Source organism: Diplodia corticola, assembly GCF_001883845.1.
Source record: "Diplodia corticola strain CBS 112549 chromosome Unknown scaffold4, whole genome shotgun sequence".
Lineage (NCBI taxonomy): Eukaryota > Fungi > Ascomycota > Dothideomycetes > Botryosphaeriales > Botryosphaeriaceae > Diplodia > Diplodia corticola.
Genome location: NW_017971483.1, coordinates 419,902 through 436,425, shown reverse-complemented (window position 1 = coordinate 436,425; position 16,524 = coordinate 419,902). Strand labels below are relative to the sequence as shown.

The window sequence follows — 16,524 nt, the reverse complement described above, 5'->3', positions numbered from 1 at the left end:
GACCTAGGGACGTGTCGCTCGTTACCATGGCCGATCACCACAACAATCAACGCTATCCTCGCGACGAGTCGGCGCCGCAATCGATACCGCTCCAAGACCTCAGCCGCCCCCCTGACGCCGACCACGCCGATTCGCCGCATCGCCGGACCCTCAGCGACCGGGGGAGGAGCTTGTTACGCAGCCGGGACTCGCGAAACGCCAGGTATGCGCCGCTCAGTGAATCCAGTCCCCCGCCGGACGCGATTCGGCCGTCGCCGCTCCACCTGTCAACACAAGGGCTAAACAACAGTGGCCATGGTCCCGCGTCTTCGCCGATCAGCCCTGTAGGAGATGTGGGGGCGTTTCAGAACGCCATTGGTTTTGCAGGTCTATCGTTCGAGGGCGACTCTTCGCGCCGGGATCAACCTTCAATCGTGGCGCCTGGAAACCCTCGGAGTCCGCCCGTTTGGCTACATCCCAGCGATGGCACATTATACGATACCCGGATACCGGAAGAAGACAACCAAGGCTACTTTAGAGATGCAGACCCGGACGGTAACACTCGCCACCTTGCACCTACTTCGCCCGGCGCGGAGCCCAGGACTCCTGTGGAGCAGACCGGCCGCTCTAGCTTTCAGAGCGTACAGTTTTTGACCCCGGAACGTGCTTCGGCTTCGCCAGGAAATGCACGCCTTGGTGATGACCTTGGTCAAGCTGAAGCCGGCCTTCGTTTGTCCACTTCGACTCTTGGACGTTCAGGTTCAGGCGGACGCACGAGATCGCTTTCTCCGTCAGCACTAGAATCCCCTCTCCGACGGGCTGGAACCATGATGAGGAATATTTCTCAGCGTGTCGTTAATATTAGTAACGAACCTGAGCTTATTGAACGTGCCATTCGTCGGAAGTCTTCACAGAAAAAGCAAGGAGAGCAGCAAGCGGCGGAAGATGAGTGGCCATCTGCAGACGCGTATGGTAATGATGGAGTGCCTCCGTCTCCGCGCTCCCCGCGCTCCCCTCTTTCGCCTGGGTCACCGCTGGAGAAGCTTCCTTCACCTACACATCGGCCTAATTTCAATTGGAGATACCAGGCAAACCCTCTGAAAGGCAAATCTCTAGGGGTTTTTCCGCCGAACAGTGCCATCAGGACAAAGCTCTGCGACGTTCTGACGCACCCTGCCACGGAACCCATTCTTCTTCTTTGTATCGTTATGCAGACCGTTCTGCTCACTATAGACTCGGCTCGCAGCGTGTTTACACATCCCCGGTCCAGTCACTGGGGTACTACCTGGATAGACTATTTCCTCTTGGCCCTTTTCGTAATCTACACCATCGAGATCATAATACGAGTAATAGTGTCCGGTTTTATCGTCAACCCGGTTGAGTACAGTACGATCAATCGCCAGATCGGCGTGCGGCAAGCCATGATAGAAAAGGGCAAGAAACTGTTCGCCGGACCTCAGCGTCAACCCTCGGTTAAGAAATCGGAACCGACACTACCGCCGGAACAGCCCGTACTCTTTCGTTCTTTTACCACCTACCAACTGGACGTGGATGATCCAGCCAATCTCCGGCAGCAGCAGAGAGTACGACTCGCTCATCGAGCTTTTTTGCGCCACTCTTTCAATCGACTCGACTTCGTTGCCGTCGTATCGTTCTGGATCAGTTTCATCATTGGGGTGTTTGGTGTCGAGGAACACAACCACGCCTACGTCTTCCGCATGCTCAGTTGCTTGCGCATTCTCCGTCTCCTTGGTCTTACTAGCGGCACAACGGTCATTCTGCGAAGTCTGAAAAGAGCAGCACCATTGCTTGTTAATGTCGGCTTCCTCATCAGTTTCTTCTGGTTGCTGTTTGCCATTATCGGAGTCCAGAGTTTCAAGTCCAGCCTCAGGCGAACGTGCGTGTGGATAGATCCAGCGGGCAAACAGGACGACTACACCACCGAGCAATACTGTGGAGGATACCTTCTTGCGAATGGAACAGCAATGCCATGGATCACCGCCAACGGACTGGAAGGATCCAGTTACAACAAAGGCTATCTCTGCCCGTGGCCCGCGCAATGCATCGAAGGCGAAAATCAACAAAACGGCACCATCAGTTACGATAACATATTCCAGTCATTAGAGCTGGTTTTTGTCATCATGACCTCCAATACTTTTTCCGACATCATGTACAATTTGTCGGACAGCGACTACTTGGCCGCTTGTCTCTACTTTGCTTTTGGTATTGTCATTATGGCGCTGTGGCTGATCAACTTGCTCATTGCCGTAATCACGTCGTCATTCCAGGTCATCAGAGACGAGAGCAAGACCAGTGCCTTCACGGCTCAAGAAGTCGCACAAGGTCCAGAGGAAAAGCAAGAGCAGGTGGAGCCCCAAAGGCGCAAGCCCCCTTTGCTTGTGGTGTATCTCAAAACCAGGGCCTTCTGGGTTCTGCTCATTGTTTTTGATCTAATCGTCCAAGCTTTGCGGAGCCACGACATGAGCGATCATCGGGAGCACTTCATCGACAGAACCGAACTTGTCGTGACAGCGTTCCTCCTTCTCGAGATCATCTTCCGCTTTGTCGCAGACTGGAGAAACTTTCATCGCCGTCGGAGGAACCTTCTAGATCTGTTTCTTGCCATCATCACCACCATCATGCAGTTTCCTCCCATCAGGAGCAAAGAACGTGTCTACGCTTGGATGACTGTCTTCCAGATCATGCGTTTCTACCGCGTGGTCTTGGCCGTCTCACTGACACGCGAACTCATCATGACCGTCTTGGGCAACGTCTACGGTCTTCTCAACCTGATCCTGTTCGTGTTCCTCTTGACATTCTTGGCCGCTCTTTTCGCCGCTCAGATCTTTCGCGGCGAGCTCCCTGAAGAGGACGACGGGGAAGCAATACGAGTCACGTTTTCCACCCTCTTCAACTCTTTTCTCGGCATGTATCAACTGCTCTCCAGCGAGAACTGGACGGACGTCCTCTTCACCGTTCAAAAGTACCAAGTTACCTATAATATCGCCTGGATCGGAGCCTCTTTTCTGATTATCTGGTATATCTTGTCGAACTTCATCGTCCTGAACATGTTCATTGCTGTCATCCAAGAGAACTTTGATGTATCAGAAGATGAGAAGCGGCTTCAGCAGGTCAAGGCATTCCTGCATCAGAAAGAGCTTGGGGGGTCCACGGCTGGCAATCTTGCGCTGTCAACTATTTTCAAAGTGACCGCCGGAAGAAAAAGGGATCCGCTTGACTACGGCACTGCTGCTACTGAGATGTTGCTCAAGGATGCTGTAGTTCGAGACTTCCTTGATGAGCCCGAGCAACCCCTGCTCGCCGGAACAGATTCTCACGGCCACAATGGAGAAGCACGGCATAACACCACAGGAAAGATAGCGAAGGTCGGCGTAATGACAAGACTATGGAATCACTTCGTCCGCAGAGTATGGCATCGGGAGCCAAATCCTTTCTACTCTCGACTTGAATTCTCCAAGGCGTACGAAGATCTGGACCCCCGGACGATGGCACATGAAGTCGTGTCGGCCACCGAGCGCAGGAAGAAAGCGCAACGAGAATATTTGCAGAAGTATCCCTCTTACAACGTCTCGCTCTTCATGTTCAAGCCCCATAGCTTCATCAGAAGGATGTGCCAGCGCATTGTTGGACCAGGACGTGGCGACGACCGTATCGAGGGTGTGGCGCCTTCAATTCCCGTCTGGTACGCTTTCTCAGCGTTCATCTATGCAGCCATCGTTGCCATGGTGCTTCTTGCTTGCATCACCACTCCGGTCTACCAAAAGGAGTATTTCGAGTCACACGGATACAGCGTCTACAACTGGTTCGTGTACACGGACTTAGGCTTTGCTATCCTCTTCACAGTTGAGGCCCTCATCAAGGTCATCGCCGACGGGTTTTTCTGGACACCAAATGCATATTTCCGAAGCTCCTGGGGATTCATCGACGGCGTCGTGTTGATCACGCTGTGGATCAACATTGCAACCCTCTTGCTGAACGAAGGAGACGTGTCACGAGCCGTCGGCGCGTTCAAAGCTCTAAGAGCTTTGAGGTTGTTAAACGTCAGCGATAGTGCTCGGAACACTTTCCACCACGTCATTGTTCGGGGCGGTTGGAAGGTCATGTCGGCTGCCTTCGTCTCGTTGAGCTTTCTCATTCCGTTTGCCATCTACGGTCTCAACCTCTTCAACGGCCGTTTGTACACATGCAACGACGGAGACTCCAATATTGTAGATCTTAACGACTGCGTTGGGGAGTACCTCGGCACGCCGTTTAACTGGGAGGTCCTATCCCCTCGTCAGGCTTCGAATCCCTATTACGACTTCGATAATTTCGGGAACTCCCTCTTCATTCTTTTCCAGATTGTCTCCCAAGAAGGTTGGATTGACGTCATGTACTCTGCCTCTGCCATTACTGGGGTCTTCCGACAGCCCGAAGATTTTGCTTCAGAGGGGAACGCGGTATACTTTGTGGTATTCAACTTGCTCGGTGCCGTCTTCGTGTTGACGCTGTTCGTGTCCGTCTTCATGCGCAATTATACCGAACAAACGGGTGTTGCATACCTGACGACAGACCAACGTTCATGGCTCGAACTGCGCAAGCTGCTTAGGCAAATCTCCCCTTCGAAGAGACCGTCCTCTACGAAGAAGCGAGAGACATGGGAGGAATGGTGCTATCGCCGCGCAGTAAAGAAGACTGGCCGGTGGCAGAGGTTCATAACCTTCATCCTCATTCTTCACCTGCTTCTGCTTTGTCTGGAATACTACCCCGAACCATGGCAATGGGGACGTACTCGAGACTATGTCTTCCTGCTCCTCACCCTAATCTACACGGCGAACATCACGGTTCGGATCATTGGACTGGGCTGGACACGCTTTCGTAGGAGTTCTTGGGATGTCTACTCCCTATTCGTCGTGTTTGGCACGTTCGACACGACGGTTCTCCTCCTCACCAACTTTGATGACCGTGGTTACGTTCAGCTGCACAAGCTCTTCCTCGTCTCGATCACTCTGCTTCTCATTCCCCGGAACAATCAACTCGATCAGCTTTTCAAAACCGCTGCCGCATCTGTGGGATCCATTGCCAACCTCCTCGCCACATGGTTTGTCCTATTCCTTGTTTTTGCCATTGCTTTCACGCAGGCGTTCGGCCTGACCAGGTTTGGACCGGAAGAAGGTGGCAATATCAACTTCAGAACCGTGCCCAAGGCGCTCATACTCTTGTTCCGGATGTCCAGTGGTGAAGGCTGGAACGAGGTTATGGAAGACTTTGCAGCCATTCAGCCACCTTTCTGTACGGTGGGCGACGAGTTCTACGATGGCGATTGCGGCAGTGCTGAATGGGCCCGCACTCTCTTCATCCTCTGGAACGTGCTCAGCATGTACATCTTCGTCAACCTGTTCGTCTCGCTCATCTACGAGTCTTTCTCGTACGTGTACCAGCGCAGTAGCGGATTGTCCGTCATCAGCCGCGAGGAGATCCGTCGATACAAGCAAGCTTGGGCAGAGTTCGATCCCCATGGCAGTGGATTCATCCCCAAGGAGAAGTTTCCGCGGTTGCTTGGCGTAAGTAATTCCCTGACCTGGAAAGATTTACTGTTACTGATCGGTATAGGAACTCTCTGGTGTCTTCGAGATGCGAATCTACGACGGCGACTTCACGGTTAGCCGAATGATCGAAGATTGCAGCAAACCACTTCCCGACCATGGCCTCCCACTTGAAGGTAGAAAACAGACACCCGAAATCGACCTCAACAAGCTCAACAGGCGCCTATCTGAGCTGCCATGCGAGGAGATTCGTAGGCGGAGAGCACGGATGAACAGGTTCTTCGAGGAGATGATCAATGGCGCAGATCCTGACAGAGGCATCCATTTCACCTCGCTTCTCATTACTCTTGCTCACTACAAGGTCATCAACGACAACAAGAGCTTGAGGTACGCGTGTTCCCCAAAGCATTTTAGATTGGTAAACACTGACATTGGTTTTCAGACTCGAGGAGTTCCTTCGGCGCAAGGCTCGACTGCAACGCGTGGAAGAGTCGGTGCAGCGCAAGATCGTCATCGGCTTCTTCGACACGCTCTTCTGGGCGCGTCGCTTCCGCCGCGCATTGGAAGCCAAACGAGCAGGCCGCATGACCACAGTGCCACAGTTCGAGTTCACCATGGCCGACGACGCCAGCCCAGCCGGCGGCCCGCGACCCGAGTCAAGCCTACCGTCGCCTTCCCTATCACCATACCAAGCACCGCCATCGTCGGCGGGCGACGGCGGCTTCTTCGACGCCAGGCCCCAACCCCCGCCGCCGCTCGACACGGAAGGCGCCTCCCGCAGCCGGGCCAACAGCATCCAAAAGACGCCCATCCAGAGCCGGGCCAACAGCATCCAGGCCAGCCCCATCATGAGCCCGACCCGCGGCCCGGCCGGCGCCCTCCACAGCATCCCGCTGTCGCCGACCCTCAGCCCCACGCACTCGCCGCACGCCAGCAGCCACCCGGCCCCCCTCGACCCGGCCGAGCTCAACTGGCAGCTCGCCAGCGCGCTCAACCTCAGCCGGCCCGCCAGCCCCGTCGTCGGCGGCGGCGGCGGCCGGCTCGGCCACGACAGCATGAGCACCGCGACGGCTCACAGCAGCGTCGTCGGCGCCGCCGCCGCGGGACCCAGCGGCGTCAGCCGCTCGTCGACGCTGCCCGGCGGCGTCGGGTCGGGCTACAGGCAGAGCGGGACGTCGGCCGCGTCGGGCGAACAGGCGAGCGGCGGACCCGGCGGCGGGCATCGCAGCAGGCAGAATAGCGACGTCAGCGCCCAGGATGTGCTCGAGGTGCTGGATAACAGCATTTGGGGCGAGAGCATCCGGAAGAGCTTCACGGTGAGGAGGCCGGGAGGGAGATGATGATGATCATGATGTGGCTGGCCTCTTTTTTTTTTTTTCCTTCTGTCTGTCTGAACGAATAGGAGGTGGGTGGGTGAAGGTGGGTGAAGGTGGGTGATAAAAATAATATGTCACTCTTCATCCGATGCGGGGAAGGGGGTAAATTTCGGGGTTCTCGGGTTTGCGGAATCTGGGAGGGGTGGTTTCTAAGGAGACTACTGCGTTGCGAATGCGCGTGTGTGCGCGCGAGGCTACCTTTTTTTTTCTTTTCTTTTTTCCTTCTATCTTCTCACCTTTTCATTCACGTCTCTGTGTGCGTATGTGTGAGGAAGAGAGTGGGCGAGTTGTACGTGCTATGCAGAGTGCACTTTACATACGCGCAGAGGGATGCAGGGATGATTGAACAGCAACAGGGGAAAGGATTCAGAAAAGGAAAGAAAAAAGAGGGGGAAAAAAGCAGTACAGTGGCCATGTTCTTGCTCTTTCGACCAGTTGAGGTGGGTTCTGGTTCGCTGTTCCATCGTGTGCCTAGATTTTTCTATTTTGGAAGGAGTCTGTCTTGAGCACGGGGGGAGTCAGGGGATGGTCGGATGCAAGAAAAGTGAACCCCCGGGACATGTGTGGTAGCATAGCGATGGCGTTCGTCCTGTCTATCTATTCTGAGATTGTTCCACTTTTTCTTTTTTCCTCTTTCTCCGCCTTCTCTTTCCCTTCTCCCTGTAGAAAATTGGCCAATGGTGGTTTGGACCGCATATGTCACAGGTTTGATTCGTTATCTTTTAGGCTGAAGAGACGGCGGGACAGAGCTTGACGGCAGGAGAGCAGACACGGGACGGCGCGCGCGCGCGTGTGTGTGGACGTGGTTTCTGATGCGTTGTTCACAAGGGACCCTGGCAAGGTGTGATGTGATGGGGTGGGTTTTCCTCTCGGGCGGTGTGCAACGATGCAGTTGCTGTGAGGTGAGCGCGGTGCGTGCGTTGCCTGTCTGCCTGCGTGTGCCGCAGTGCCGCAGTGCCGCTTCACTCGGCTCTGCTGCAGCGTCCCGACGCAATCTGGCCTCTTCTCCGCGGTCGAGAGTGGGAAAGGGAACGAAAGGCAATGCAATATACATAGCACATGCGATAATATGTCAGGGTCACGGGCCGGCATGTCGCGTGAAGAGAGGAATAGGCATGTCGCGAGACCCACTGTCCCTCGCTATCAAGAAAATGAACAAGTGCGCAGGTAGCGAGATATGATGAAATGGGGGCCAGATAAGCGACGGAGCCATGGCGTGCCGGCCGAGATGTCGGTCGTTGCCAGGCTGGTCGTCACACGGGCGAAGAAGTGCGCAGTCACGCGGGGCGGGCGTAGTATGATGTCGAAAGAAGTGCCGCCAGCTGGCAGGACACGTGGGCCGGGGCGCGGCCGCGACTTCTCGGAGGCGGCACCACGCACGGCAGGGCAGGCAGGGCAGGCAGGGCAGGCACAACGCGTGCGAGATTTGCCAGGATGGTGAGACGTCGCACATGTGCGGTAGCGCGTCTCAGGCACAAGCCGCGACAGGGACGGCTTGGACTTGGGCGGGCTGACGATTGCGGACATGTTCGGTTGCGCCATCGGTACCGTGGTTGCAGGCCAGGCACCCCCCAGGGCGGCCGGATGCGCGGCCTCTGGCTGGGTAGGGCTGTGTTGCACGCCTGTTATGCGGGCTGAGACGGCTGTCTGACGCGGTGCTGCGGCGCCGACGCGCGAGCATTCCCCTGGCCGATGCACCAACCCGTCGCGACACATCCCCCAGGCCCAGCCCGCCAACTCTATCGCTCCCAGAGCGTTATAAGCCGGCCGCGGCCGCCTGCCGCCTGACTGCCCTCATAGAACCACCTCCCATCACGCGCCCCGAACCTACACACCGGCCGTGCCTTGGACCCTGCAGCTGCGAGCCACGTCTGCTCTCCACTAATCCTCCAGCCCCTGCCAACCCTTTTCTGCCGCCTGTCGCACTCAGCATTCCACGACAAATTTGCTCGACTGCCTCGCGGCTCCGACAACCACGCGCCTTGCCTCATTCAGCCCCAGACGCACTCTAGCTCAGACCGCGCCCGGCTTGTTATTTACCCCAGCCCTGCCGCTCTGAGCCTGCGAGCTCCCATCTCTCCTCCCGCCATTCGCTTGCACTCCGAGAGAACTACGCCACTCGCTGCCCACTCGTTGCCCACGCCCAAGCAACCACTTTAGCCTTGCTGCAGGTCATCCGCACCCCAACGTCACGCCGTCACGCCACGGCCCAAAAACAGCTACCCACCACCGCCTGACCCCTCCGGTTTGGGCCAGCTCGAGCTCCGGAAACGCCTTTTTCTTGACTCGACGCATCCTCGTCCGACGTCACCGCAACCGGTCCCCTGGCCGCCACCATCGCTCGATCTCCCTCCATCTCAACCACTTGCAAACAAAACCCCTCTTCCACTACTCATTTTCTCCCGCCGATCTCATCTCGCAACACACCCACACCCACACCCACACACACCGGAGAATAAAAAAAAAGAGAAACACGCCAAACACCATGCCTCGGCACGCCTTCCGCCTCCCCTCGCTCCACCGCCTCAACACCAAGGACCTCGCCGCACCACCCACGGCAATCTCCACCACCACGACCACAACCTCCACCACCGCCAGCACCGGCGCATCCCACTACCACACAGCATCCGGCTCGTCCACCTCGACCTCATCAGGCTACCACCACCAAGCCTTCACCACGCCCCCGACCAGCAGCCACGCCAACACGCACGACTCGACGCTCTCGCCGTCGTCGACGACGTCGTCGGACTGCAGCACGAGCACGAACTCGAGCTCGTCGTCGTTTTCGCGCATCCGCAGCCTGCTCGCCCTGCGCCGCAAGCAGTCGCGCATCCACATCGAGCGCGAGATCGCCGACGAGTGCGCGCTGTTTGGGAGCGGCGGGAGCGGCGTGCTGAATGTGATGGAGCCGCGGCCGGGGGTGGCGAGGGTGGATGGCGGCGCGGGGGGCGTGGTCATGGGGGGGATTTTTGAGGTGTTGGGGGGTGGGAGTCGTTGAGGAAGAGGGGAAAGGAAGATGGGGGGATTGATGGGGGGATTGATTGATTGATTGATTGATTGATTGGGGTTGTTTATTCTTGTGTGTTCTTTTTTCTTTTTCTTTTTCTCTTTCTCAAGCAGAAACGATACGACGAAGACGGGTCTGATGAGAGGACTCAGCGTCACAACACGCGCTCAACGTTACGAAGGAGGGGGTGTGGAAAGAGGGAAGAGGAGAGGGGCGAGCGGGTCTCCCGGTTTCTCACTTTTTCTTCCCTTTTTTATTTTTTACTTTTTTCTACACCCCCCCTCTACTCCCCCTCTCTTTTCGAAGAGATGATAATGAAGTAAAGAAGACGAAAGATTTCTTGACACAAATTACTTTTCCCGAGCCGAGCTTTTTTTCTGTTTTCGTCTTGTTGTTGTTCTGTCTGCTTTTGCGTCTGCATCAGCCTTTTACTTACCTTTCGTCTCTCTGGTCATGCCGACTTTGACGCGGTTTGACTGGAGTTTATTCTCTTCTATTTCTCTCCTTGCAGAGAGGTTCTGAAGCCTCGACCTGGAGCTTTGTTCTTTATCATGAAGTTCGATGTACGTACATGGGTTAACTTGGAGTCTTTGTGTCTTTTACCCTCTATTCGCTTCCAGTCGTTGTCAATTGGGAAACGAGCAGCAATTCCTGTTGTTGCGTTTGTCTTTTCATCATTTCTCGTCGGAAATACCACCACTGCAGTGTGATTTTTTGCTTTTATTGTTTTGAGCTAAAATCGATGGATTGCTTGCTTGCTCGCTCGCTCGCTCCATGGAGGGAACCTGCTTCTCGCTCCCCCCACGTCTCTGACGACGGCGGGCTCTTCGAGCTCCTCCCTTCTTCCTTTCGGTCCTGCTTGGTTGTCATCTGGTGTGTGCTCACGTATGTGGTCCGGGTCCGGCCCGACTCCCCGCTACTTACTACGTGTGTTCGTTTGTATGGTTCGTCCGGCCGTCCGTTCCCCTCCCTCCCAAGTCCTTCCTCTTCTTTTCTCCACACGCCGTCGCTTACGGTCGTCGCTGGTTTGCTGGCCCGCAAAGCTGGGGTCCTTCTCTGCTGGCTTTTTCGGTCTGTGTGTTCGGCTTGATTGGTTGCTTCTCTCGGGGGTTTCCGATGGCGACGGGAATAAAAAAAAAGATGATGTATCGTCTTTAGTAATGGTAATACTATTTGGTCTGTAATGATTCACGCAGCCCGTTTCTCTGCTGCTGCTGTCTGTTGATCGAGGGGATTGAGTCAGGTCGTTGCGGGGGGAAGCGAGGCGGGAGCTCGGGCTGCTTCGGCGAGGTCCCCTCTCGGCAGTTTCGTGCATGAGGATGGGCGATATGCCATGGGTGGTTGCTGAAAATAGGCCGAGAGAGGCGTGTTGGACGCCGGCAAGCATGGTCAACCCTGCAGCGTCGATGGGCATGGAGGACAAGAATAACTACAGTGTTGAGGAGAGAGCCGGGGGCTCCCTGCTACTTTGATCAAGGTTTCAAGAAGGGGCAGACGTTCATGCGGCAGCCTGGTTGTTCTAGAATGCAATCGGACTTGTTTCGAGACACAGAGAAGCATTATTGTTGCGCCGAGATGGTCGTTGGCGGTTGAGGGGTTTTTGGTTCCTTGCTTATTGGAGGATCGCGACTAGCCACCGTTGGGGGGAAAACGGGTTGGGCGGCGGACGTCAGATGAGCTGGCTCTAGACAGGCCGGTGCCAGACTACAGGGCGTCGGCTGTACGTAGTACCACCGACGGACAGGAATCGGGGGCAGGCACGTGTAAGGGAAAGGTTGCAGTGAGAGGTTTCTCCGTCCGTCCCATTAGGCCGTCACTCGGGACGTCGGTACTCGTATTGGGTTGTAGGGCTGCTCATCAGCCATTCCTGTGTTTTTGCCCCATTCTTTTTCTATTGTTTCCTGCCGTGTGCGGATTCTAGCTTTAGGTTTGCTATGCGTTTGTTTCTTTTCTCGGCAACCCTGCCTGCGCTGACGACACAGGCTCGAGATCAACCAAAGCCTAGAATGTGCTTTCCGTCCATCTACCCCTATCATAAGTGGGTCGGCATCGGCGTCGTTGGTAGCTAGTGTTGGGGTGTTCGTGTGTGGCTGGCCCGCCGCGCGCCCTGTAACAGTAGCGCGCGTGTGTGGCGCAGGCCCGGCCCCGTCGGCTTTTTTTTTAGGCGACTAAGTATGCGTACCTGGATGACGAAAGCATGCGTCCAGACACCCCCACAGGGCTGGCTGAGGTTATGCTGACGTGGGTCGTCCACGAGTGTGCGGGCGGAGTTGAAACGGACGGGCGTTGCTCTCGTAGGAAAGAAGACTTGATTGACGTTGGGGGTGACGTAAGGTGCTGAGGATTGCGGAAGGATAGCCAAGACTGCGAATGGATTCATGCCAGGTAGTATTATTGGAAGGGCCATGTTCGAGTCCGAAGTGACTGTACCAGTCCTGACGACCTACTGTTGCGGAGCTACGTTGTACATACCTCTGGGACCAATTGGTCTGGGCGCATTCAGGTGGAGTAGCACTCGTCTTGGAAATTGAAAGAAGGCTCCCTACATACATCACTGAAGACATGCTGAACGTTCGTCTCGTTGCATGTGGGACAAGCGTTGCATGTAGGACAAGCGTCGCATCGCGCCGCGTCGCGTCGCGCCACCTCTCCGCGTCCACACGTGATACCTAGCCGCCACTAACCCGGCGCCCAAGCTCCCGACCACCACCCAAACCACCCCCGCCATCCACAAATCAACACATCCCCCAGCGCCAGCCAGTCAAACCACGCCATGTCCCTGAAGCGCGGTCCCCCAGCGCTCGACAAAAACAACAACAACAACAACGCCGCCAACGCCCAAGCCCACGACCACTCCCACCGCCCTCCCAAAACCACCAAGCTGCACCACCCCACCCCCGCCGCCGCCGCCGCCGCCGCCCAACCACCATCTTCCCAAATCTACCGCTCCGCCCCCCTCACCGACCGCCACTCCACCTTCCACGCCTACTTCACCCCCCACCTCTCCCCCTCCCACCCCCCCGCCGCCGCCCTCCAAGCCCACCCAGACTTCCGCACCGCCACCCACCGCATCGCCGCCTGGCGCCGGCCCTCGACGCAACGGACCCTGTTTTCTTCCTCCAGCAGCACCAACATCAGCAACAAAAACAAAAACGATGCCAAAAACACCAACGCCGTCCTCTACCAAACATCCTTCGACGACGACGGCGAGTCCCACGCGGGCAGGCGCCTCGCGGCGGTGCTGGAGGCGCTCGACGTGCGGGAGGGGGTCGTGGTGGTGGCGAGGTGGTATGGCGGGGTGATGTTGGGGCCGGTGCGGTTCGAGCATGTGGAGAGGTGTGCGAGGGAGGCGGTGGGGAGGTGGAGGGCGGCGGTGGAGAAGGAGAAGGAGGGGGATGGGGGCGAGGAGGAAAAGGAGAAGGAGAAGGGGAGGTTGGTGGGGGTGTTGAGGGAGAGGGATGGGAGTGTCGAGGTGCTGAGGGGGTTGTTGGCGGGGAAGAAGCGCGCGTTGGGGGGCGGGGAAGACGGCGGTGGTGGTGGGACGGAGGTGGGGAAGAAGCGGATGGAGTATGAGAGGATGCCGGTGCAGGCGCTTGTGAGGCTGGAGAAGGCGAGGGATGCGACGATTGCGTTTGTTTTGAAGGAGTTGGATAAGGTTGAGGAGGAGATTTTGAAGGGGATGGGGGGTGGTGGGGAGGAGTTGGATGGGGAAGACGAGGTGGCTCATACCGAGGCTGCCGATGCGTTGCGGAACGACGGGAAGGATGGCGAGGCCGTGGGGAGTCGCGTCGCCGATGATGTTCGGAGTACAGACAAGGAAGAGATGTCTGCAGAGAACGAGAACCAATGCGACCCGGTGGTAGATGATGAGAGTTGCACCAGAAATCCGAACTCAGACGCTGGCTAATGCACTGTTCGGGTCCAAATTGGTGATGCAGTTCTCGCCAAAGGGAAACAAAGAGATTGACGCAATTCTCGCTCACGTCCGAGTTGATGCTTGTTGGTTAGAAGTCCCTCCATCTTCAAACGGCAGGAACTTAAGCTCTGGAAAGCCACCCCCACTAAACTGTAGGATGGATGGCGCGCAGCAGCAAAAGCGCTCCTTGGAAAGAGCACGGTGAAGCCGTCGCCTTTGAACGGCCTGGAGCAAAACCTCGATTCGTACTCTCACTTCACTACAACATGCACTTGCAGCCGCGAGAAGCTCGTAGCAAGAGATATCAGTGTGGATGCTAGTCGGGGAAAACCGTATTCTTGGTACGGGTTTCAAGTAACGCATTTGCTTTCACACGCGGATTGGAAGATTCTGCAACATTTATTCAGTACAGGGGCGTATTTTCCACCTGGCGCTTCCACTATCCGACAAGGCGAAGAAGCCACTTGACTGGCCGTCTCTCATCCCACCACTCCTACGCCCCTGTCTCCCTAATCGCCCTCGCCTCCTGCTCCAGCGACGACGACCCATTTTCCTCCCTCAGCTTATTCCTCCCCAACCGGCTCGCATTCTCAACGTGCTCGTGCCCAATGGCCTTTTCGACATCGTCATGCTCTTCGTACGGCACCCCGTCGATGAGCGGCGCTTGCTGTTCGTACAGGTACATGTACCAGTAGTACGCGCCGCAGAAGAGGGCGCCGCCGAGGATGTTTCCGATGAGGGCGGGGATGATGCCTTTCCAGATGTAGAGCCCGACGCTGATGGAGGGGTTGCCCACCCAGATGCCCATGGGGATGAAGAACATGTTTGCGACCTGGGGTTCAGAGGTGGAACACAAAGGTCAGTAAAGGAGGGAGGGAGAAAGAAAAAAAAAGATGCCCACTCACCACGTGGTCGAAGCCGAGCGAGACGAAGGCGAAGATGGGCCACCACATGCCGACGATCTTGGAGGTGAGGTCGCGCGCCTGCATGGCGAAAAAGCAGCCCAGGCACACGAGCCAGTTGCAGCCGATGGCGCGGAGGAAGATCATGTGGAAGTCGGGTGTGGCTTGCTTCTTGGTCGTGAAGGCGATGACTTCGGCTTTGTAGGGATCGGTGCTGAAGACGCCGCCGTCTGTTGTCGAAGGTTTATAAGCTCCAGCTTTGTATGGGGAGGGAGGGAGGGGGGTTCCTTCTTACAGCCGAAGATGATGGCGACCATGAATAGCGAGCCTGCGAGGTTGCCCCAGAAGGTGATGAACCAGTGAAGCAGCATTCTCCAGGTTGACAAGCGACGGTGCAGCACGGCGACGGTCGTGTACTGAGGCGAAGGTCAATGGCGTGGTCGTCAGCGGTAGCGTGTTGTGCGCACCATGAAAGTGCCGGTGCAAAGGTCAGCACCGGTGAGGATGATCAACACCAAGCCATAAGGGAAGACGATGGCGCCGAGCAGTCTGGCCGGACCGGGTGCATTTTCTTGGAGCTGCGAGACTGCGTCAGTCGGATGCACAGGGGAAAATTGACACATGACGAGCCCTACCCAAGGACTTGTGTTGGCGGTAAGACACGAGGCGGCGGCGAAGGAAAGGAGGCAGCCGGCGCTGACGGAAGATAGAAAGACTTTCAGTGGATGCATGCGACCCTTGTGCACGCCAGCCCGGGAGATCATCTCCGTGACCTGGCTTGGGCTGTAGGCATTGACCGTTGAAGGTCCCATGTTGGATGGCACGTCGTGTATTCGGGGACAGGCAAGTGAAGCTCACGGTGTGTGGGGAATCAGCACACCCTTGGAGCGAGCTCTTTATCAGAAATTCTGACCAACTGAACGGCTGCAGCCGACCACCCCGGTTTGGGGTCGTCTCCGACATGAAGCCGGGGTCGGCTTTCGATAGCGGGACGAAGTGGTCCAGTCGTGGTGCGTGGTTCCTCTGCAATCCCTGTTTCGCCCCCGCATCGCACGGGAAACTGATCGTCCTTGCGGAGCATCTGGGGTGAACAAGGTTGCCAAGATTCGCCAGGTTCTTCGGCGGGTCATGACAGCCTTGGGTATTCTCCGTGGCTGGTGCTCCAATACGCTTCATTTGCCAATGCCGCGTGGGCGGATAGAGCGGCACAAGGGACCGGATGCTGGGTGTTCCAAGACACTTTGGCGGTTGGGTCATCGACACGCTTGGTGCGGAGAAAGGCGCTCGAACACATAAGCCGGGCCATCAGCGTTTGAGATGCACTGATTACGCGCAGGCTCACGCTTCTAGAAAACACTTCTAGCGGTTCGGTCCTATTCAATTGTCGCAATGGGAGGAACGCTCTTGATTGTATGACGACAAGTCTCAGGGTACAATAAAAGGAAAAGCCATAGTTCACAGGCCGGCAGTAGTCGCAGCTCACCCCGCTTCTGAGGCAGATAAGCCATACCAAGCCCCGCGGACCGCTTGGGGCGTCCACTTGGCGTCTACCACCAAAAGCTTCGACAGAAGTCCGGGTAGAGAGCGTTATTTCCGACAACTGCGATACCGCGCTGCGCACCGTGAGCATTCGACACATATTGGCATCACTAGTGGAAAGGGAGAGAACGCAAGCAGTCCAATCCAGCCCCACAGCGAAAGCACCCAACGAAAACACCTATCGCCTCATTCACTTGGCATGACGACATGCATTGTCTGGATCGGTTGGTGTCACCCGCTTCAGGTCCAAGCTTGCTGC

General features: G+C 56.6%; 4 protein-coding genes across 4 annotated transcripts; 3 read left to right on the top strand and 1 right to left on the bottom strand.

Moving 5' to 3' along the window:
* Nucleotides 1–26: 26 nt before the first annotated feature.
* Nucleotides 27–6,865, top strand: BKCO1_4000128 (calcium channel subunit cch1; the record flags this gene model as incomplete). Its single annotated transcript, XM_020275547.1, has 3 exons — nt 27–5,543; nt 5,593–5,912; nt 5,968–6,865. The coding sequence occupies 3 exons, from the start codon at nt 27–29 to the stop codon at nt 6,863–6,865; spliced, it is 6,735 nt and encodes a 2,244-aa protein (XP_020134404.1).
* A 2,521-nt stretch (nt 6,866–9,386) lies between these two features.
* On the top strand, nt 9,387–9,899 carry BKCO1_4000127 (uncharacterized protein; the record flags this gene model as incomplete). The annotated part of the gene is made up of 1 exon (XM_020275546.1): nt 9,387–9,899. One exon carries the CDS (start codon nt 9,387–9,389, stop codon nt 9,897–9,899), a length of 513 nt encoding a protein of 170 aa, XP_020134403.1.
* A 2,782-nt stretch (nt 9,900–12,681) lies between these two features.
* Nucleotides 12,682–13,815, top strand: BKCO1_4000126 (protein impact; the record flags this gene model as incomplete). Its single annotated transcript, XM_020275545.1, has 1 exon — nt 12,682–13,815. The coding sequence occupies one exon, from the start codon at nt 12,682–12,684 to the stop codon at nt 13,813–13,815; it is 1,134 nt and encodes a 377-aa protein (XP_020134402.1).
* Nucleotides 13,816–14,317: 502 nt separating this feature from the next.
* BKCO1_4000125 (formate nitrite transporter family protein) lies at nt 14,318–15,538 on the bottom strand (the record flags this gene model as incomplete). Its single annotated transcript, XM_020275544.1, has 5 exons — nt 14,318–14,656; nt 14,730–14,956; nt 15,022–15,142; nt 15,194–15,304; nt 15,362–15,538. 5 exons carry the CDS (start codon nt 15,536–15,538, stop codon nt 14,318–14,320), a joined length of 975 nt encoding a protein of 324 aa, XP_020134401.1.
* Nucleotides 15,539–16,524: the final 986 nt, after the last annotated feature.